Below are 23,469 nucleotides of genomic sequence, written 5' to 3'. Positions count from 1 at the left end.
AGCTGTGTGAGTTGTGCAAGCATTTATGAATATCTGTAATATGTGATTACCATGCGGTTCCCGATTCGTAGGAGACGGCAGTGTTTAGGTATGCATTTTGCCTCTTAGCCTTTGAATCTGTGAATGCTTCGTGAAAATCCAATTTCAGGTTTGCTGCAGTGTGATATGGCAATTTTGCATTTCTTGGGACTGTGTTTAGCTTTGCATAGCGATCCTTGATTTTATTCGGAGTACAGAATTTAAAACCTAACCTTCTACCCAATTAATGAATTCCTTGTTTGTTATTGTGTCTTACCATCTGCCAATGTATTTGTTAAAGTTTGCCTAGTCTCCAGATGCTGTCTGTTCATACAAAAAAGGAACATATTGAGAATTTCTTTTGTTCTAGCGTTCTGACGAATGGAAGAAGGAAACTTTTTCCTCCAAAAATGAATGAAGAAAAGTTTTTCTCTGTGACTATACAACATATTTATAATACGTAAACTTCTAATCTACTTGCATTTTAGAATTTAATTGGTGCTCCGTAACTCCAAGGACATTGGGGGTTTATGTGAGTTAGAGATGGACCTAAATGGTCTGCTGTGTAACTTGAAAATCATCTATGATGTCCGGTGTGTGACATTTACAATGAGGCAGAGAATTCTATTAGTACTTTACTGTGAAGTAAATATGATACAAATTCAATCGCATACCGGTATATATATTCTCGGGGGAAATTTCTCCTATACAAAGCAGGGAACAAGAAGTCATCAATTACAGTTAGAGGAGCTGTAGTTGCTTCCAACAGACTAGGACATTTTTCATAGTAGGGGCTGCAAAGCTCTAGAATGCGCAGCCTACAGAGGTGATCATCTCGTCTACCTTGGGGGTTTCAAAGAATGAGCCAGGTTCCTTACTTTGACATGTAAAGTCACATAAGCTTTTCAGGATCCCGGAGGTCTTTTCTTCATGTTTCCATCTGAAGAAGAGGCAAAGAGACCTCTGAGGTCCCTAAAGCTTATGTGGTGGTTCTTTTTTTTTTTTTTGTGTTGGCCCAATAAAAAGGTAATAACTTCAAGATTGTAAGCTTGCGAGCAGAGCTCTCTCCACCTAATGTATCTGTTTGTCTTAGTCTGTCAATTCTAGTCTTGTCATACCCCTTGAATATATGTATTGTAAGAAGCGCTGCGTAAATTATTGGTGCCGTATAAATGAAAGATAATAACTTCAGCTTAGGACACCGTTTTTCTATTGTGCTAATACAGCTCCATGCATTTTTGGCAGTGAAAAGTACAGATGGGTACACATCTGAATATAAAACTTTCTGCACAGACTATTCTGAATGATCTGATGTAATAACATTGTATTTTCATCTGGAATAAGAGCAGCCAATTTCTCCAGTTCCCCGTATTGGGCTCCATAAATCACCCCATTGTGGATTGTTAGCAGTGGACGACACATTGCCATATGATGCATAGTAATGATAGCATGTCTTATTCACATGGAAGCAATCAGAGCAGGAACTTTTATTTATTATCCGTTACAATACAGATTACAATCAAGATACTCCGTATATCCGAGCTATGAGAGAGAATCTAGAAATCAATTGATGGTTTTCCTTGTGTGTTTATTCAGAATTCTCGACTTGGATTTGGTTGTTCGAGATGAAGACGGAAATATTTTAGAGCCTGAGCAAACCAGCACAATTAGCCTTTTCAGGGCGCATGAAATAGCGTCAAAGCAAGTTGAGGAAAGGATACGGGTAGAAAAGGTACGCTCTGCCTCTTCTCACTTTTATAGATATAAGAAAAACCTCATATTTTCTTACTATAGTCAGACTTCACATGCAGCTCGTTTTCAAAGTGAGCTTTGTTTTGAGCAGGACCCTCATTTTGTTTGTTTTGTTACATTACGCACTTTTTACGTCCTGTTTATATGTTGTACAGCGCTGCAGAATATGGCAGCACCATATAAATCAATAAATAATTTTAAAGGATAACACACAACAAAGGTGCGTTGAATTTATATGATCGCAAACAAGTATTTTTGCAATAGAAAATAGCTTCTACCTCCTTCTACAACCCCTTCTGTTATCAGTGCATGTATAGAACCTCATCTGGTGAAGGGTGGTCCAGTAAAGCGTATTTGAAGGGTAATTGGTATACATTTGAAACATAAAATTTGACTGAAAATAAGAACCATTTGGCCCATCTAGTTGACCAATTTTTACAGATGTAAGGGATTTAGTCGCCTATCAGGCCTATTGGTCTGGTCCCATAGTGTGGGTAGGTCTATCCCATACATGTTTAAATTCCCTCACTGTATTAGCCCCACTACTTCTTTCAGGAGACTGTTCCATTTATCTACTACTCACTCTCAGTACAGTAGAACTTCTTTACATTACATCTAAGCCTTTGTTCCTCCTTTTGGATATGCTTGACTCCTGTACTTTAATTACCTTTAATGTTTCTATCACATAGTGATTAAGAAATTTGTGAAAATGTGTTAATTGTTTAGATTTTTACTTGACATGTTGATTGTATGATTGTATGATATCATACAAAAAACATAGTGCAACAATTTTTTTTTTTTATTTCTTGATTTTTTTTTATTTACTTATTTTTATCTATACAAGTCCCAGAAACAGAATGACATCAACAGACAAGCCAAGTTTGCTGCCACTCCTTCCTTCGCCTTGTTTGTTAATTTAAAGAACGTGGTTTGCAAAATTGGAGAGGATGCAGAAGTCCTCATGTCACTTTATGACCCTTTGGAATCCAAATTTATCAGGTATGTGGTTCATATATTTTATATTTATGTACCATGATCTGGTTTTAAGCTATTCCAGCTTTGCACCTACCTTGCTCATAGTGTTAGTGTGTGTGTGTCCGTCCGTGTGTCCGCGAGCGCGTGCATAATATATTTCAACTTCCAACTTAAGATTCCACGGAGATCTCAAAAGCTTGATTGTTGGCCCAATAAAAGGTTTCACATTCTTCTATATACATGTAGAAATCTCCATATTATGTGGATATTACATAGTATGTACGTTTATCAGATAAAAGCAGTAGTATCCCTTAAATATGTGCTGACAGTGATGATGACTACACCAAGTTAACATATTTGACTTGACCTATTTGCCTGATTTTACTGTAATTAGTAAGACATAACTAGGTCATTATAGTCTCATTTTTGCATATGGACCTCACGGTAATTGCTGTGAATAGTTTATCATTGTGCTTTATCTGAGATCTTTCATCTAGGTTTTTTTAAATTTAGATTCTTGCTTGCATAAAACACACACTCTGCGTGATAGATGGTTAGGAGTATGTGCTAAATTATGGTAAATTAAGCAAGGGAGATAGAGGAAATTAGAAAATAAACAATTCTATAGTGTATGTTAAAACATATTCTTACCTAATATTGGAACAAGAGAGCCCCAACTCCCAACAGAATCATTGCAACTCCTAGATATCATCCCTGATTCAGTAAAGCCCTGCAGTTCTAACCTTTCTTTCAAATATCTGCGTTGACACATTGTCACTGGGCATGTTACTTTTTTTACGTGCTAAATTCTATAAGTGTATTCATTTACAATGCTAAGATTTCTGATATTTCTAGTTTTACTTCTATTGTATCAGAAGAGTATGATCAACAAATGTTATGTATATTATCTCCCCCCTTTAGCGAGAACTACCTGGTACGCTGGTCAAGTTCTGGCTTGCCCAAGGACATTGAAAGACTCCACAATCTACGAGCAGTATTCACAGTGAGTGTTCTTCTCAAGGATCAACTGAATGCAACTGAAAAAAAACTGAACTAATATGTGGAATTAAAGATAAACGAGGTTTAACTTTAATTAAGTAGCATAAAATGTTTGTGTTTAACGCTTTAACACAGAGAGGCGGTATTAATAAGGCCAAATCACTCTTGCCAACTTTCTGTTTGGCGCTTTGATCAGTGTGGTGTGCCCTCATCAGGTACATGTGACAAAGCCGTGGGGTTCTTCAGTGCCACGTTATAGTAAGAACTTAATAGTATTCGGAAGGGTAAATGCGGGTGTCACGACTGGGGGTCCCTGTGTGGAAGAGTCTTTTTTATATTCGGGGTACTCTCTTCCAAACGTCAAGATAGATGGTCTGTAAAACTTTTAGAGCCAGAATGGTAATTTTCAGCAGAACCCTTTCACATTATTCAATACACGTTTTATTTCTCAGGATCTTGGAAGTAAAGACCTGAAAAGAGAGAAGATAAGCTTTGTTTGTCAGATTGTGAGAGTGGGACGTATGGAGCTGCGCGATAACAACACAAGAAAGCTCACATCGGGTCTTCGGAGACCTTTTGGTGTAGCAGGTAATGCAAACAAAGCTATGTACAAATATGTATGGTTCTGTCTAGTAAGAAATTGTGTGCGAATGGCAATTATTCCTACAGAACCGGTTTCTATGTGAAACAGTATTGTGTAGCATTTCCTGAATAATGCGTAGATAAATCGGTGAGGAGGGAAATCCCCCGTATTACCTATACATTACGCACACAAACACTACCACCTTTCAGGAAAGCTTCTTTTTTGTGGAATAAGATCAGCAAGTTGAAATGTTAAACGCTCATGAAAACTCCTACTTGACAACATTTCATAGGTTGCTATGGTGATTGCACCAGAATTGCTCAGTGTTCAACGGGACAGACACTTCAAGGAGAGTTTTGACAATTCCATGAATATTCTAGATATAATGTTGCACAGATTTAGTACTATAAACATGTAGTTAATTCAAGTATGCCCACAGGCCTCAATTTATTTATTTTTACTTTTTTTTTTTTTATTATTTCTAGTAATGGATGTAACTGACATAATTACTGGAAAAGTTGATGATGAGGACAAACAGCATTTTATACCTTTCCAGGCGTAAGTACAGCAACTGTGTCAAAACAAAAAGTTACTTTACAGGGTGTTCGGCGTTGGCTCAGAAAGTGTTTAGCCTGATGAGTAAATAGGCTATTCCGGGGTGCGTGATTCTTGTAAAGTATAAACAGTGGATGGGGAAGCAGATACTCTTAGCTACACGTATAAGTATTGTTTTAGGTTGTAAGCTCACAAGTGGAGCCCTCAAAAGGCCCACCATTCTTGCCTGGGACTTTGTATGAAAGGCTAGATGTTCACTGGCAAGGTCCTCAACTCCTTTTGTATCTCTGTAAGTATTTATCTTTTTTAAGAGAATTTCCATAAACGTAAAAAATAGCCACAAAAATGGGATGTAATTAAATCGGTTAACGTTACTTAAATAGTAATATCACCTAGATGATAAAATGGGGTAATCTCATAGACCATATTATCAATCGCTCCACTTTTTAGAAACATGGGGAAAAAATGAAAGGAAAAAAAATGGTGAAACACTTGGTTCATGCAAAATATATATTCAGAAAAATGTATGGGGGAAGAAAACCAAACACTGACTGTCCAAAGCAGTGTAGTATGTATATGTGCAATATATGTTAAAGGATAAATCCTGCTCAATGCTCCCAAAGTCCAAGAATATAGCACTAAAGCCTTCTAAAATAAATGCAGCAACAGTCCCAAAATGGAGAAGAATAGATCTCTCCGGTCTCCGTTAGCAGCATGATGATTTGGAGGACCCACCAAATAAAGGAGGAGTATCTAGTGTCTAAGACGTCGTGCGCCCAGCATCTGTTCTCCTATCTCCAGTTATTAGAGTCTCCAATCGGGCAAGTGCTCAGACGTTTTCTGATGGTATAAATGGAATATAAATATTTGTTTTGCGTTTGTTTACCGCCCCATATTTAAATTGTACTTTGCTGTGGATTATGTTAGCGCTTGAAACATACCAATAATAAAAGTATAATCCCTGTCCACAGCAGCAAGCATATAGTCTTTCCTACGGGGTTTGTTTTCTATTGTCAAACAATATTAATTTAAAACTGAAAAACAAAATCACCTCTTTGTGATTTATTCACAAAAATGTCACTGATTAAACCGTATATTATGTAGGACCGACCAAATGGATAGAACTTGGTAGCCGGAAACTTACCTCACCTGCTGACCTGTTAGGAAATAGCCAAATATTTATTTTATTTTTATAATGCGTATTGTTGTACAGCCTGTGATGGTTGGTTATCAGGCCTCATACATCTCTTATATGGAATTTCAGCAAATCGTGTCTGTACTTCCTGAGAAATGGCTGATTGTTAGATTATAATGTACATTCGATAACAAGGTAATATACTTGTGACCAATAATTTCATTTATTGGACCCCTATATGTTGGTTTTTTTCTTCTGCTTAATGCACGCTCGTATTGTATCCTTTAATAGCTTGTTAATTGTTACTCCGGTACATTTTGCATCATTTATTGAAACATCTGTTTTGGGGTCTGATATAATAATAGTAAATCACTATCGTGCATTAATTAGCATTGATTTTCTCTCCTCGGCTCTGTTTTAGTCCTGCTCACATTAGCAGTTTGTTAGGAATCTACATTTACGCCAAGGGAAGCATTTTTTTTAGTTGTTGTCATATTCCTGTATTCACTGTATCTTTTGTCAATACATTCCACATTTTGTCTACCTGGAATAAGCCCAGACTGGACAAAACCTCTTCACAGAAGTGTAAGAACGTAGGGTTCAATCACGTGTATCCAGCTGGTGGCCACACACTTGTTATTTTATCAGCCATAAAACACCATGATGATTTTAATCCCCAGTAAAGCCCTGACCGAGAACATTATATCTACTAACACACAAACTCACCCTAACACCCACTAACACCCGCTCACTATAAGGCCAAACACTTACCCCTAGATATTCACTCTTCCTTCCTCCTCTCCCTCAACAACTCATTCTAACACTATACACATACTTTCACAAGAAGTGTTACTCCCGCAATTAACATGGCACCTGGGTCCTGCAATCCAAAGATTCAAAGTCTAGAATTCTGTATGATATGGCTCCCTGTGTCTGTGAATAAGTTTGAAATGTGGGAGAATTGAGAGTAATTATTTAAATTGTTATTCATGCTCTACTCTCTCAATTCAAATATACATTGGTATTGTCATTTTTCTCGAAACAATTATCTATTCCTAAAAATTGTACGGATCCTGTTTTTTGTCACAATATGCCAGGTTGACCTATTGGATGAAGGATTAATGATGCAAAACTCAATTTGTCTTCCTTCACAAGATGACCTTGTAATTTTTAGATCATATTTATATATATATACCCATTGCACATTGCTACGGAATTTGAGGGCGCTATATAAAACAATAAATAATATATATAATATACACACATACATATACTGTAATTCACATTCCATTTTTTCTTTTGATGTAAGTTGACATTTCTATGTATATAAGGTAAACTGTATTAACGCAGGTTTTTTGATTGTGAGCTTTAGCTTTTATTCCAGACAATATCCTCTAGTTGCATTTTCATCTTTGATACATATCATTGATATTGGTAATCGGTTTATTATGTTTTTTTGTGTGTGTGCATAGTATTCCCCTTTCTCCTGTCTACATCACTTCTTTTTCCGTTACATGTTTTCATGGCGCTTCTTTGTATTAAGTCACTTGCCACCAACGCAGCAGATGTTAAAATGCTCTTGGCAAAATCTGTTTTAGGGCACTTCCTCAAATGTTGCATTTTATTTGTAACCGTTTCAATATTTTCATTTTGTTTTAGTTTTTGGCATTTCTTTCTGTGTGATGTGCATACAGCTTAAACCAAATATTATTTTTTTGTATGCTTTAATAAAAGAGCCAGCTTGTATATTTTGGATGCTGAACGTTAATGGCTGATGGTCTACTAGATTCTAGATACTATTTTATAGAAATGTTCTTCATATAGGATGACACTTTTTTTTTATTGGCCCAACATAGAAAAGGCTTTTGGGACTTTAGGTTGTCTTCTTCTTCGGTCCAGAAGGCTTAGTGGATCTTTTTCTGTGTTGGACAGTAATAAAATGTATTGGCTTTGACTTGATGCTCTATCTTCCCCTGTACTTATACAACTGTAGTGATTTTCCTTTACACGCGTTTATTCTATTCATACATATTTTAACCTTTTCCTCATAGCTGAAATCGAATTTTCTACATGGTGGCAGTTTTCTATTTAGGTCCGAAATTATACACTTTGTTTCTCTGCTGTGCGTGTTCTCAGTAAGCGCAAATTAGAAATAATTATTTCAGTTGTGACTGCAAAGTCTGATGTATGATTAGTACTTTAAGTAAAGTGGATAATTTTTATTTTTTTTATTTATATTTTTTTGCTGTATGTCTTTCATGTTTATTTGGAGCCATAGACAATCCACTGATTTCCATCTTGGAAGTCAATCAATTATGTACTTTTCTTGGGCTATGTCACGCAAATCTTTCTTGTGTTATTATTGTTAGTTTTGTGTTGTTCCAACTGAAACAGATTTCTATATTTTCTCGTCAAGCAAAGTACGATTCATTTATGTTAAAATAAGGATAAAACACACACAAAGGAAAACCCACGGTGCTCTTAATGGTGGTGGGCCAACCGGCTTTAATTAAACTTTGGCTATACGTTCTTCAATATCTGTCTGTCTGGTGAGATGCTCAGCTCAAGCTCTTTCAACCCTCTGTTGTGCTCTGAAGCTATGCATAAAACATACAAATGATGGAGCCCATGTAACCGTATGTAAGGAATCCAAAAGGGCAGTCAGGCCCCCTGGTGAGCTGCTGTTCAGTGGACCGGTTTGTTAACCCTTAAAGCTATGTAAGGTAGCAAGGAGCCCCGGCTGTAAATGTTTCTCATTGAGCGACCGTGACGGATCTTCACATTTTTAAACCTTTTTGATGTTAGAATTGCTACTAACAGTTCATAGACTTAAATTCCTTTAGACATAAGGGTGCTATGATTACATTTTCCTCTCTGATGTTATTGTTCTGACTTAACGCTCTTCTGTATCTTTCTTGTCATCTATTTCTGTTTTCTGTCCTCTGTGCACTAATACATACAATTGTGGAAACTGTGCTATGATACGATCCCTTGTTTCTGTGGACTGTGGTGGTGTTTGACCCCATGTTTGCTGTGGTGGTGCTGTTCGTCATGTACACACTCCAGGCTAGCATTGGATGACGTCATTCAACACAAGCAGCTGAACATCTCATCCCGTTTTTCACCCAGGGTGGCAGGGGAGAATGACTTCCTCCAGACCGTAATAAACAAAGTGATTGCTGCTAAGGAAGTTAACCACAAAGGTCAAGGTAGGTAAACCTTGCCCCCATTTGTTTTTTTTAGAAACGCATTATGGTAAAGAGTCGCATACCCCATAATTCTCCCCAAATCCTTCTGTTTCCTACTCGGATGAAGAAGCTCAGAATGTTTGGTGGTTGCTAGTATATCCCAGTGTTCTAAATCGAGTGTTGCAATATTGTGTGTGTAAATTAGATGCAACTAAAATACATTCTTCCTCTTCCAAATTCTCATTCCATTAAATAAGGGGAACCCCCCTGTAACAGGTTCACCAAGAGAGCTCTAGTAACTCCCAGAGATCACCCACATGTATCCTCCTCTTGTCCCCGGAATCACTTCCAGCACCAGCCAGCATGCGCACCTTGGAACCCTGCTATGTGTACCCAATAAGTAGACACAACTACCTTGAATTGAGTACAGCAGGAATGAACAGTTTATTGTAGTAAAGCATAGACTCGTATAGCCACAGAACTCCATTAACATAAATTAACAGATACATGTATTCAACCCAACCTTTAATCCCCAGTCAGCAATCCTATTGATGGGATTAATTAAACAATGGAGTTCCTGCCTGTTTGGCAGCCAGGCTGGAGCCATCTCTGAGTACCTTGGGGCCCTGTATGACAGGACATTCTATCACATATCTCCCCTTTTAAAAAGAAGACTGAACTGGGGCCAGACCCAAACCGGGTCTGCATCCAGTTCAGTCCGACAGCACAGCTCCGTCGCTCCTGGAGTTGTGGATGCAGGGGGCTGGCAAAAGGCACCTGTCCCACTAACCAGTCCTGGGGTGCACTTAGAGACTGGGGAGTTCGGGTCCCAGATGAGGACAACAGTCCCACTCGCCAGGGCAGGGAGACCGGGTCCATAATCTGTAGGTAGCAGGCTTGCTTTCAGTCCTCTACAGGGGCCCCAGTGATGAACAGTTCCGTCACGCACTCCATCACACCCCCCAAGTGACCAGAAGACCATTAGAGATGTTGGGTGACATGCGGTATAAATAAAAAATAGCCAGTTTAATGAATGGTAAAGACCATTGGCTTTAATTAAAATGCATTATTGCTGCAAATATTATCTTGCGTATGTTGGCAAAAGTCAGGTGTCCGTTCACACATTGGATAGATATCTCCATGGACTAGCTTGATTGGTCACTAAAGGTTTACAGTTTATTTATAATGTAGCTAAATGTCCAGAAACCACTCCGTCTCTGTAGTAATATTAAAGCAAAAGATTGCCATGTGACGGATATCCGTTTCCTGTACCTTTATTTTCAAATACTGATTGCTGGGAAAAAAACCCGTAATATATTCATAAAGAGTGAATCAACTGTAATACATAAGTAACAAATCTTGCATACTTTTAAGTGCTGATAGAATGTAGCCCGGTGCCTTCTTTTGATTCTGGTCGACTAAAACATATCAAAAACCTCTAAAGGTTCTAACATCTGTGTCTAATTTCATAATATTAAGTGGATTTTTCTGTTTGTCTATGTTTGTGAATTCTAGTTTCTTGTAGTATGTTTGTTTTTTTTTGTTTTTTGATTATTTTATTTTTTTAGACTAATAGACCCTAACTTTTTTTTTTTTTTTTTAAATTAACTTCAGGCTTGTGGGTCACAATGAAGTTATTGCCTGGTGACATTCATCAGATTCGAAAAGAATTTCCTCATCTTGTGGACAGGTCAACAGCGGTGGCTCGAAAAATGGGGTTTCCGGAAATTATTATGCCAGGTGCCTATAATTACTATTAAAGTAATTTGATTCTTAATGCTCGCTAAAATACAGTATTATGTAAACTGACAATCTGTATTGACCTAGAAATGGTTTGCTTATATGTAACCGTCATAATTCCAAAAAAGACCATTATAATGTTCCTTACGTTAAGCACCGTGTACGTTGCTAGATGTTATATAATGAAGAACTTTATTGGAGGAGGACAGCTATATCTCTATGTGGCATGCATATTATCCCTGGTTTCTAAGCTATGAAAGCTCAGTGATGTTCTACTATTAATAATGCATGATCACCGCCATAGCAGTAGAACATCCTGACGGCTACATTATATTCAAAACAAGTTTGTAGGGTTATAAATGGAATCTTTTCTGTAATTTCCCTTAAAGGAAATTATTGCATAGCAGAGTACATGGAAGCTTCTCGTGTACCCTCAAAGATTACAAAAGCATTTTTTCTTTGTTTTTAATAATTAACCTGTGACATTTTTTTTCTTCTTTTTTATTATAGGCGATGTTCGGAATGATATTTATGTTACACTGCTTCAGGGTGATTTTGACAGAGGTAACAAGACAACAGCAAAAAATGTAGAAGTTACTGTGTCAGTCTTTGATGAAGATGGAAAAAGGTTGGAGGTAATTATAATGGATTGTTGAATGCATTATTTCTCTATAGAGTTAAAGAGAATATGGTAGTTTCAACTCATCAGCGGTTTTCACTTATTTTGTTTTGATTACTGATAATTGGTGCTTTCAACATTTCTGTATAACTTCCCAGTTATCTTAAAATAAAGTAACAATTTAATGTCTGTTGTTATGACATTTTTAGGGGAAGTGAAATATAATACTGTTTCTTTTGCAATATATAATATATATATTTATATATTTTTTTTTTTATATACAAAATAAGTCCTGGATCAATTTTTTCTTTACATTTTTTTATTAACTTTATCAACTATTTTTAGAAAAGCTGTGTTTAAAACATACATATATAAAACCTAAAGTGATTTGTTGTATTCCTTTCTTTAAAGAATGTTATTTACCCTGGGGCAGGAGATGAAGCAATTTCGGAGTACAAGTCAGTTATATATTACCAAATAAAACAACCACGTTGGTATGAGACCATAAAGGTAGGTCGTAAAAAAAATAATTGCGTTCAAATACATATGTATATATTTATTAATTTAAAGATTATGTTCATGCAGCTAACATTGCATCAAAGCCAAAACTTCTGCATTAACCAAATGTTCTTTTTAATATATACTGGCATTGACCAAGGGCACCACCTACCCCATTAAAAAAGAAGGGAAAATACCCACAGTAGAGGGTGCAGATGTCTTATGACACTCACTATGTGACATTATACACCCATTGTACAGCGCTACAGAATTTGATGGTGCTATATATAATAATAATAATAAAATATACCTGTCATGTACTTTGCTACTGGGACAGATATATTCCTGCCGAGTACAGGCCTCCCCTCCCTTCTGGACACCATTTGGATCCAATTTAAGACTTGTGATTGGGCCACCGTAATGCTGTTCTGCCTAAGTTTACATACATTACTGTGTGTGTATGTATGTATGTATGTGTGTGTATGTATATAAAAAAAATGTTTTGTTTCTTTCTGCTAAAGGTTGCAATTCCTATTGAGGATGTAAACCGTAGCCATTTAAAGTTCACATTTCGTCACCGATCATCCCAGGACTGTGAGTATTTTGGCCAATTGAATCCTCACTATTTTAACAAAATTCTTACAATATCATTAAACTGGGGGGTATTGTTCCTGGTTATTGTTTCTATTTAAGTTGGTTCCTTCATATAAGTAAAATGTGCTACCTTCTAGGTGGCAATGCAGCAATAAAACCAAAGCAATTGCTGAACTTTTATAATTGTTTTTTTTCTTTTATGCAGCGAAAGATAAGTCCGAGAAGATATTTGCTGTAGCATTTGTAAAACTGATGAGATACGACGGAACAACGTTAAGAGACGGAGAGCACGATCTCATAGTTTACAAGGTATCGTGCTATTCTTTGTGTTGTCAGTAATGGATGGTTGCAATCAGCTATGCCTCTAAGTGAATTTACATAGAGAGTAATAAGGGTGCACTGAAAAGTCTAGCTGCAAAAGCCCTTCTTGGAATAGTCTCCAGTTCCCAAGACGATGCCTCAATCACCAACTTTATTTAGTGGCTTAAAAACCACCTTAAATATTTAAGGGACACTTCGCATAAGCCCAAAAATTGATGGTAATCAAGTTATTTTTATTTATTTATTTTTTTACAGAATACAACTGGAAATGTGTTGGCCGTGCAATCAATACATTTCTAGCTGTTATAAAATTTAAGGGTAGTCCATGTGCAATAAATATATTTTTTTAATTAAGTATATTTTGGGATTTAATTTTACTTTAATGAGAAATGGATATTTCTGAAGATGAATTGCATATTATTTTTTACCGCTAATTGGATATATCTGATTAGTACAACGGAATTCATGAATCACAAGATGGAAATTAAATCATTAGTCTAATAACAACATTATTCATACATATTGACGTCTGGCTGATTTTATCAGTACATAAATTAATTTCTATATTTCAAAGCTTCCTTGTTTTCTGCTTAATGCTGGCATCTTAAGGACAGAGTACAATTCTCTACATCCCACTGCTTAGAGATTTGAAGAACTCTCCATTAATATAATTTTCACCATGAACCGCAAAAAGTCGAACCTGTATTTATGTTGGTTTTTTAAATTACATTTTGATGTCGCTCCCTAAAAGGCAGAGACAAAGAAGCTTGAAGATGTGGCAACGTACCTTTCCCTTCCAGCGACCAAAATAGAGTTAGAAGAAAAAGGACACTCCGTAACGGGAAAAAACTTGCAGAACCTGGGCAGTTGTACAATTAGCAAAGATTCTTTTGAAATATCCACTCTGGTCTGCTCTACCAAACTCACTCAGAATGGTAAGTTGGGCATGTCGGTAAAAAAACAAAACAAAAAAGTTCCAACGTATGACAACGTGATTCATATCATTATAAAAATGTCTAAAACTTGTATTAACTTTTAACTGGATATGTGCTTTGGTATGCTGTTAAAGTAGATCGGTCTCATTACCCTAATCCGACATTTTATAGTTCTACACTAATTTAACCAATGTAACTATTTTAACAGATCAATAAAAACAACATAGACTATATGTACAGCATGGGGAAATGAATGCTAATGTTCTTGAAATGCATTAATTGGTTTGGACAGCTTTTTTAAGGTTAAAATGAATGTTAATTATAAAAAGGAGACAGTGAAAATTATGTGTTATCTGCTGCCCCTTATAACTTACAATAAATCTAATAATAGATGAGGATGATTAGATAATGTTGGTCCTCCCATCCTTAGACACAGATTGTCGCTTCTGCATGTAAATAGCTTGTTAAAGACCCCATCCTATATATAGGAAAGGGGTCTATATAATATAATATATATATATATATATATATATATATATTTATTTTTATTTTTTTTTATTTTGTTTTTTTATTTTTTTTTATTATTATTATTGACGTGACACCATTCTTAAGACCATTCAGGTAGGCAAAGTATGTCCGTCTAATATTTTCAAATGTGATCAACCATCAAATGTGTTGTATTTTGTATCTTACAGTGGATTTGCTAGGTCTCTTGAAATGGCGTTCAAACACCAACATGCTTCAGCAGAATTTGTGCCAGTTGATGAAAGTAGACGGAGGAGAAGTTGTGAAGGTAAATTACACTTGGTTGTATTTCATTAGCCCTGAAAATATATTGCTCATCTGTATATTAAAGTGTAGAAGTAAATCATATGATGCCTTCAGATGTTATAACTCCTAATGGGCCAACTTTTTTATTCGTCATCTAGTAAAATTACTGCTCCTTTGTTTATTGCACAACGCAATGCATAAGAAATAAGTAATTTAATACGTGTTTTATTTCTTAAACGGTGGTGGAGAAGCGTTATTTGAGTAATAAAAATGATGATAAACATTTTATAGTATGGCTTGCTAGGGGGTGGCTGCCATTAGTTGAAGCTTCTGACCCCCTACCCCTTTATTTTATATGTCTTATACTTAAATTTTTTTCAATTTGTGTTGGACAGAATATAATACTGTGCAATGGCCCCACCATTAATGGTCTTCTGGACCATTATATAGTAGGGCTGGTGACTGGTCTTACCCCCATGGCTGAAAGTTATCAACCTTCCCCTGTAGCTCACTGATTGCCATCAGGAATATTGCTGTGTATTATATTGAAGTATTGAAGTTATTAAGGTTTAATTGGGATTAACGCAATGTTTGTTTAGGTTACCTTTCTATCAATGAACTGTTTGGAGCTAGGTATAAAGATTTTCGCACCAGAGTCCGGAAAATATTGTTAGCCTCTTACCGATAATCTTCTTAGTTTGTTGCTAAGCATATTTGGCGTTCTGTGTACTAAAATGGTTTATGCACAGTTCTGATTTTGGGGGGCAGGGGAGATATTGAATTTCTGTGTTAGCGTATAGTCTAGTTTTAAAGAGGCATATGACAATAGCATTAACCTTCATCTATACTAAAATCACAGACCATGTCAATGTAGTCTAATAAAGTGCAGCAAGAGTATTCAGTTACAGAATGTGTGGTATTAAAAAAAAAACAAAAAAAAAACAAACCTCAAATTATTCTATAAATGAAATTAACACTATGTATTTTCAGTTTTTGCAGGATACACTGGATGCACTTTTTAACATCATAATGGAAAATTCTGAAAGTGAAACATTTGATATATTGGTGTTCGATGCACTGGTAAGAGCGACTAACCCCCCCCCCAAAAAAAAAAAAATGTTGGTATGAATTTCCTATTAGTGTAGAATCAAGCAGTACTTTGTCAGGGGTCTAAATCCTGTTAATTAAAAATGCTCAAACTAGCATATAATCATAGCTGGAGGCTCTCCAGGCTTCACATTGAGGCTCAAGAAATCAGAGCTGGTTATCCTCTGGTCGGTGCTGGGGGAATGATCTTCGGTTACACCTACGCGCTGTCCAGGTGCCACCCACTTCCTGCCTCTTTCAGGGCAACTTGGGACTAACCCAACCCCTGTGTGAAGACAGTCCCACCCCCTCTGTATGAGTAGCCACACCTCCTGCCACCTACTATAAAAAGAGGGAGAGCTTTAGGGGAGACCGCTCTGGGATATTCTTATGCGTATAATGAATTCAATAACTGCATTGCTGAGCCATCATACTGGCAATACTGAGTGTTTTTTAGTCCTCAAGGCTTGCAGTTGGATATCACTGACCTAGGTGATATTTCCGTGTGCGTGTTTGCTGTTAATTCATGTTTACAATGAAATAGTAAATTAATGTATTTGGTTTACTATGTGCTAGTATCACAAACTTCTACCTCCACAAAATATTTCAGGTTTTCATCATTGGACTGATTGCTGATCGGAAGTTTCAACACTTCAATCCTGTCTTGGAGACTTACATAAAGAAGCATTTTAGCGCAACGTTGGCATACACGTATGTTTATACTCTGTTTCCTGAATATATGGTATTCATAGGAAAATATTATAAAGCCATACTTTTTTTTACCAGGAAGAAATGTATGTAGTTTGCAACATACAGATCATGAAATTTGAACAGAAACTCACTGACTTCATTATATATTATGAAGGGCCCACTACTGTGAACCTTTCCTGCATGAATGGCTGGGTTAGCGCATTACTTATATATGCGCTGTGACATCAGAAGTCTTTACTGAAATAGTTCATTCTAGAAACAAGCATGTGGTTAAATTATTGGTTGGCCAGTACTCAATGGTATTTGTCTAATCTTCCCCAATCTCTTCAGATTGTACGTGGAACATTCCATGAATGGAACGTATAGTTCTAGACTTATTTTTCCTGTATGTTGTGGAACTCCTATTATAAGATATATTCTTTCATACCTTACTTTGTCCATTTGTGTTTTACAGAAAACTGACAAAGGTATTAAAAAACTATGTTGAAAACGCCAATATGCCTGGTATTGCTGATCAGTTATTCAAGGCGATGAAAGCTTTGGAATATATCTTCAAATTCATTGTGCGATCCAGAATTCTGTTTATCCAGTAAGTGTTTTTGATTGTCTTAAAAGAATGAAAAGTTTCCATTGTACTGAATCCACGAGCAGAACCAGAAAAAGTGGAGGTGGCAGAAGCTTCAGGGCGTTGTAGAGTCCCATTCTTGTGGTTGCTCACATGGATTACGGGAAATGCTCTGCATATTGCTCAGGGTTAGCTTTGTTTTATAGGGGTATCTGCTAGGCCACATACTTTAGGAAGCACACAGTGGAGTGAGGCTCGACTCCATTAAATAAATTATGGAATATAGTAGTGTTCTACAGACAGCCTAAGAGCTGAGAAGAGCTGTTTCCACTGGGGTTTTCAATATGGCCGGATCACCATAACAACCGTCGGAATGGTCCAGTCATTAGGATCATTGTGTTAGTTGCCCTGGTAATAAGAGCAGATTTAATAATTTGCTCTTGAATTGTCCATTATAAATATTAATAAATCTTGGTTACTTCATTTGACATTCACTTGTTTTCGTCCTCTCCGTCCCTCCATACGGTTGCAGTTAGTGAATAAATGAGCTTTACTTTATTGTAAAGATAGCGTAAAACACAGGATTTGTCCTCAGTGCTGTCCTCAATGCACTTTGATCGATTTCAAACGTCACTCTTTCTAGCATATGGTCAATAGCAAAAAGCTTAGTTTGCGTAAGCAGAAAAAGTCTTTTTAAAAGTTTCTGGGCTGTGTTTAGTTTAAAACTACTGCGAAAGGAGAAAGACGGATCTGTTTAATTTCCCTTGTGTAATACGCTAGAATACCCGTTAAATGTTTTGTGTAGGTAGAACCTTTTTTTTTTTTTTTTTTTTTAAATAAATCACGAGCTCTTCAATAAATGTAAAACCTAAATCTTGTTTTTCACAATTGAAATAATAAATAATAAAAATTTCCACAGGCTCTATGAAAATAAGGGTGAAGCAGAGTTCATGGAGTCTTTGCTGCAGCTCTTCAAATCAATCAATGTCATGACTAGTAATGTGACCGATGTCACCAACAAAGTTAAGGTAAGTAGCTGCAAAATGTGATGTCGGAACACTACGCATGTTCCTGAAATGTTAAATGTGCACAAGATCATGCTTATTAATAAAATCATAATTAATAATACCAATAGGCTTTAGTCCTATAACCAAGCCAGGCTAAATGAGTAATATCACTGAATTGGGGAGGCAGAAAAATCAAACCATTTAAAGTTTAGTGGTACTAAAAGGACACATCCTGTAATGAAATGTCAATATTTGAATGTTAAGAGACGGGTAATGTCCATGATCAATCCCAAAATACTGGAGGGTAGGAATGATAGAATTTAGGCTAGAACTAACAAATGAAGAACAAGTTACCAGATTTCAGATCAAATATATAAGGAGGATGGTTAGTAGGCGCTACAATGTACAGTTTTCAATATAACATCCCCAAGATAGGGTCAGCCAGTTGTCTTAAAACCCTTTCTGTTGAAATTTCAAGTGTTTGATCTAATGCACTGCTATCATGGATCCAATGTCAGCCACCTTCTGTGGTTTCTTAGGGCCACAAAGAATGCTTTTCTATTTTACCGATCGACTAGTCATGACCATGCATTAATTTGTTCTTTCAACCTACATCAATAGAATTAATTCTGGAGAAAGAGACATGGGTCTAGCTTACTCAGGATTCAGTTTGAAGACTTATATTGACTGTTGACCTCAAGAGTTCTGCGTTAGCTGCGAGGGCTTTCAAATATATTAAAGCTTTGTTTTTACCAAAGATTTGCTCTGATCTACTCCGTTCTTCTTATTTAAACTTACAAATCACATAAGTTGTTTTCATGTTTATACCCCCTTTACCCTTCTTTGGATGAAGGTGGTAAACGTACGCTGGACCTTCTCTAGTGTTTTATTTTACAAAAACAAAGTTGACGAGCTCATCTATGTGTTGTTGGTTTAAATATTGAAATGATGCTAAATAAAGTAGACTTGCTAATGTTTGTTGAACCATTTTAATAAACAAAGGCAATACAGTAAAATGTTTCAGTTATTCTATTAAAAGAAAAAGCCTCTGGCCCTTTAACATATGTAGGTATTTTACCTCTATGGACTTTAGAATGTAGATCAACAGAATTTAATTGGATTGAAATAAAATAAATACTCTGTGCCCTTGCAGTGCTCATATGTCTGTAATGGCTAAATTGGAGAAAAAAAGAAATATTTCATATAAAAACAGTTTGTTGTGAGTCAGAAAGGAACAATTGCTATAGGCCATTTCAACCTTTTTCTTCCCAGGGAAATAAGTAAGAGTTTTAAGGTTTCTGGCTTTTCAAATACTGATTAGCATGTCACGGCTGTAAAGGGAAAAAGGCAATGATATATTTGATTAATATCAGGCTGCCGAGATGGCAAAATGGATTTCCAGCTGTGCTGGGGGATGGGTTTAGAAAGAAAATCTATTGAGCTATAAACATCAGGCAATTTTGGTAGCCTGCATAGTAGGTCGACTAAAACATTTTTTAATCACGGGATGACTTATGGGTTTATGTAAATCGAGCTTTCTTTTCATCAGTTGCACTTAAGACGAATCAATGAGGGTTGAAGTTCCTGCTTTTTGAATGATTTCAAACAAGCCTATATGTTCTATGTTTTCTGGAGGCCTTGGTTATCAGAGGCTGTACTTGAGAACATTTTTTAAAGCAGCATCTGGAAACATTTGTATGGTTACACTGTCCAGGACTTGGAAGCGGAACGCGAATGCAGTATAATTTTGTGTCTCGAGCTCCCCACGTTTTATGACCTAACTTTGCTTTATGTAACTTTTCTAGAATAAAACATTATTGATACATTATTTAAGGACATATGTAACAAAATAGATGTTATAGTGAGAGTTATATTATAGTATGATTGGTAGATGCATTTGATGGCATATAAACCGCAAGGGCAGACTATAAAATTTACCCTTATGCTTGAGATGTTCAGAAGTCTCAATCCAGATCTACTTGTTCTGTTTATAGCATCACCAGTCTCTGCCTACATGGTTTATACAGACAACCCTAGCATATAAAAGAAGACTAAGAAAACTACCAGAGACTGTGGAGAATAAATATTGATTAATTCCTGGATCTATATTCCAAATATATATTAACTGTAAAGTCTAGTAATACTAATAATAAAGGGTAATTTTTTTTTCTTAGTGTGATGTAGGACACAAGTAATTGTAACAATGTCCATTCATAGCCAAACACAGATTATAAATAGAATACGTCATATGTGTGTGTGTGTGTGTGTATGTACCGTATTGGCTCGGATTTAGGCCGCCCCCGTATATAGGCAGCACCCTAAAAGTTTGGTGCTTTTTTAAAGAAAAAGTTTTTTTCTTTAAAAAAGCACCAAAAAAACATGCTGCCACTCTGTCCTCCCTGCCCGAGATATGCTGCCACTGTCCTCCCTGCCCGAGATATGCTACCACTGTCCTCCCTCCCCGAGATATGCTACCACTGTCCTCCCTCCCCGAGATATGCTACCACTGTCCTCCCTCCCCGAGATATGCTACCACTGTCCTCACTTACCCCGGCACCGAAAGTTGTATACGCGTATTGCGTAGATGTCCCCCGCCGGCCCCGCAAGACACCCGGGAGTCTGCTCTGGTAAGTCGGGGGGGGGGGGCAGAGGTAAAACGCATCGTGCGGACGTCCGCACGATGCACTTAGACAACCGTGCCGGCACCCCCCCCCCCCCCCGTGGGAAGTGCTGGCAGGGGAGGCTGTCTGAGCGTATCGGGGATTAGGATGCAGGTCCCCTGCACCGCTGCGGGGGATCTGTATCCAAACCCCGCTGCCTGCCCGGCACCCGGGACTGCATGTCCCGGGCGTCGGGCGCTAGACCCCGAATATAGGCCGCACCCTCACTTTAAAAACTTAAAGTGGGGGAAAAAAGTGCGGCCTATATTCGAGCCAATACGGTATGTATGTATGTATGTATATATATATATATGAGTATGTGTATATATGGGTATGTGTATGTAAGATTCCTCTTGGCTGAAGCAGTATGTCATGTCATATAAAGTCTGTTGGAGGATCCCCGCCTACCTATGTTATGTATGTAATACATATGGATATTCTATATATTTTTTATAATGAATGTGTTTTGATACAGTGATGTCACCGCTACTTAAAAAATATATTCAAGACAATCATTGCATCCCTGAAAGAGATACATTTATCAGTCTTGCTTGAAAACTAATCTTAGAAATAAAACGGAAGACTCTTATTGTATGTCAACAGTTTTAGTCATCGGTCCAGTTTAATAAGTAGTTCATTAAAGTGGTATTTCCATGACAACGGAGTCTACTAGAGTCATGAGAAGAAACAGCAGTGCCAATAAGGAACAGGGTCCTCTCCTGAGCTGTTTACATGACCCGGCTGTTTTTAATGAAGCATTACTCAGAGCATGTTTTGACTGATAACCCTTATTGATCTGTTCCGTCTTGGGGAATAATTTTAAATCCGTCCTAAAGCTGTTGTAAATGTTTGAATTTTCAGAGATTAAAGCATTGCTTAGCATTTTATGGATCGCCCATCAGACAATGTTTGGAGACTGCTCCAAACAGTCTCTGTATACAAATGCATTTTAAGCAGGGGTGTAACTAGAAACCACATCTCAAAGCAAACATCACAACCACAGTGCCATCCTAACCCCCAAATAGCCTGTCTGTGCCATCTATGCCACAGCATGCTAGTGCCCCAAACAGCTTATATGTGCCATCATCACCTTCAAACAAGCTAGTCTTCGCCCTTTTGCCTTCCTAACATACATTCTGCCACACATACTGTATGTAACACACAAACGCTTATACAAACATCTATATACATTTATATTGACACACACTTCATGCTCACGTACACTTATGCCTAGACATTCATGCTCACGTACACTCATAGGTACTTACATGCTTGAAACGCTGCAGCATTAGCAACTTAAAGAGGTGACGGTAACTGACAGGAGAGCACTTCCATTGAACACAGTGAGAGTGCTAAATGTGTATGCATGATGGGAGGTCTCATTGGACCTCCAAGAAATCTTGGGCTATCCAGTGCTGCAGCTAATGGTCCATTCGCTAGAATGCACCTCCTGCAAACTCTATTGGAGGCTCTATTGAACGTATCTACATATCAGGGTCATAATAACAATAAAAGGAATGATAATAATAATGAAACAGGAATTATAAAATTATACCGATGAAATGAAAAACCTTGCATTTTTGTCTGATGTTACAAATGAGAATGTATTTTCCTTTATTATTGTGTTTTTTTGTTAGAAAACCATAGTTTCAGGTTATTAGATATTTTATAGGAATCTCATTAATGTAATTGCTGCAATTTCTCTTATTATAACCTGAATCTTGGAGGTCCGTTATTATATTTAACTTGTTGAAAGACCTTTTCTATTATTGTTATCTCATGTAGCCTTTCCCTGGTGTGTGTCACTGCAAAGCCATGCAGAATAAAAAGAAGCGATGCTTTACAATATTCTGCTGAATAAACTGAACTCTTCCTGGTTCTCTGCAGTGGGAGAGACAGAGGGGAAATCAGCATGTATTACCTTGTAACCTATTAGCTTTAAAGCAGGTATCTGAAGCCACTGCATATTTTCGCAAAACCTACAAAATAAACATACAGCTGTGTTTTTTTGCTGTAATAAAATGTATAGGGTTGCCAACTTCAATATTCTGGTTGTTCCTTTAACTTCCAAATGCTAGGTGCACATGTTTTTGAAAATAAGGATAGCTATGGCTGAGAAGGGGGGGATCCTTAAAAATAAAAATAACAATATATATATAAATATATATATATATATATATATATATATATATATATATATATATATATATATAGTAAATTTATATTATGACTGAATAAAAGTATGAAGTAGTCTGACATTTTTGACATACACACACAATATATAAATGTAAAATTGTACAGCACTGGGGAATATGATGCTATTATAAAACAAATAATAATCATAATTGACATGAAGGAACACAAGGAAAGTCAAACATCCCTGAGTTTTTTTTATATACTAAATGTTTACTCAGGGGAAGCTTTCTAAAGTACCTCAACATTAATGCCTTCATGATCTCCTAACAAACAGAGCCAACGTGCTTTAAAGTGAAATCAAGTGAAGTGAAGGTGTATTAAAGTAGGAGCAAATTTACAGGCCTACCCACCTCTAGTCAAGCATTGTGCCTTTTGACCAAGTCAAGATTAGACTATTTCCCCCTCCAACCCCCCCGGCCCATGTACAAATATTTTTATTATTATTTATATATATTTTTTTAATTAACCCTGGTAATTGAGGGCAAACAGTTGTAAATATGATATTATCATTAATGTTATTGCGTTTATGTCTGTGCACACAACACTTTACAAGTCCCGGTG

At 36.7% G+C, this 23,469-nt stretch overlaps 1 protein-coding gene across 1 annotated transcript in view; it reads left to right on the top strand.

Annotated features, from left to right (window-relative positions):
• The window catches only part of LOC149299046 (dedicator of cytokinesis protein 1-like), a 156,718-nt gene that overhangs the window by 17,696 nt on the left and 115,553 nt on the right, over window positions 1-23,469 (top strand). Inside the window, exons 7-23 of the mRNA XM_089486839.1 lie at window positions 1,615-1,750; window positions 2,615-2,769; window positions 3,667-3,748; window positions 4,197-4,332; window positions 4,813-4,885; window positions 9,147-9,226; window positions 10,820-10,945; window positions 11,456-11,580; window positions 11,976-12,074; window positions 12,584-12,656; window positions 12,862-12,965; window positions 13,729-13,912; window positions 14,608-14,705; window positions 15,674-15,763; window positions 16,380-16,480; window positions 16,935-17,069; window positions 17,965-18,073. Of these exons, the coding sequence (XP_089342965.1) occupies window positions 1,615-1,750; window positions 2,615-2,769; window positions 3,667-3,748; window positions 4,197-4,332; window positions 4,813-4,885; window positions 9,147-9,226; window positions 10,820-10,945; window positions 11,456-11,580; window positions 11,976-12,074; window positions 12,584-12,656; window positions 12,862-12,965; window positions 13,729-13,912; window positions 14,608-14,705; window positions 15,674-15,763; window positions 16,380-16,480; window positions 16,935-17,069; window positions 17,965-18,073 (1,906 nt within the window). The remainder of the gene's footprint in view (window positions 1-1,614; window positions 1,751-2,614; window positions 2,770-3,666; window positions 3,749-4,196; window positions 4,333-4,812; window positions 4,886-9,146; window positions 9,227-10,819; window positions 10,946-11,455; window positions 11,581-11,975; window positions 12,075-12,583; window positions 12,657-12,861; window positions 12,966-13,728; window positions 13,913-14,607; window positions 14,706-15,673; window positions 15,764-16,379; window positions 16,481-16,934; window positions 17,070-17,964; window positions 18,074-23,469) is intronic.

The sequence above is a fragment of the Sceloporus occidentalis genome, unplaced genomic scaffold, assembly GCF_023333645.1.
Source record: "Sceloporus occidentalis isolate IW3139 unplaced genomic scaffold, rSceOcc1.0.p SCAF_30, whole genome shotgun sequence".
Lineage (NCBI taxonomy): Eukaryota > Metazoa > Chordata > Lepidosauria > Squamata > Phrynosomatidae > Sceloporus > Sceloporus occidentalis.
This window is presented reverse-complemented; position numbering and strand designations above follow the sequence as displayed.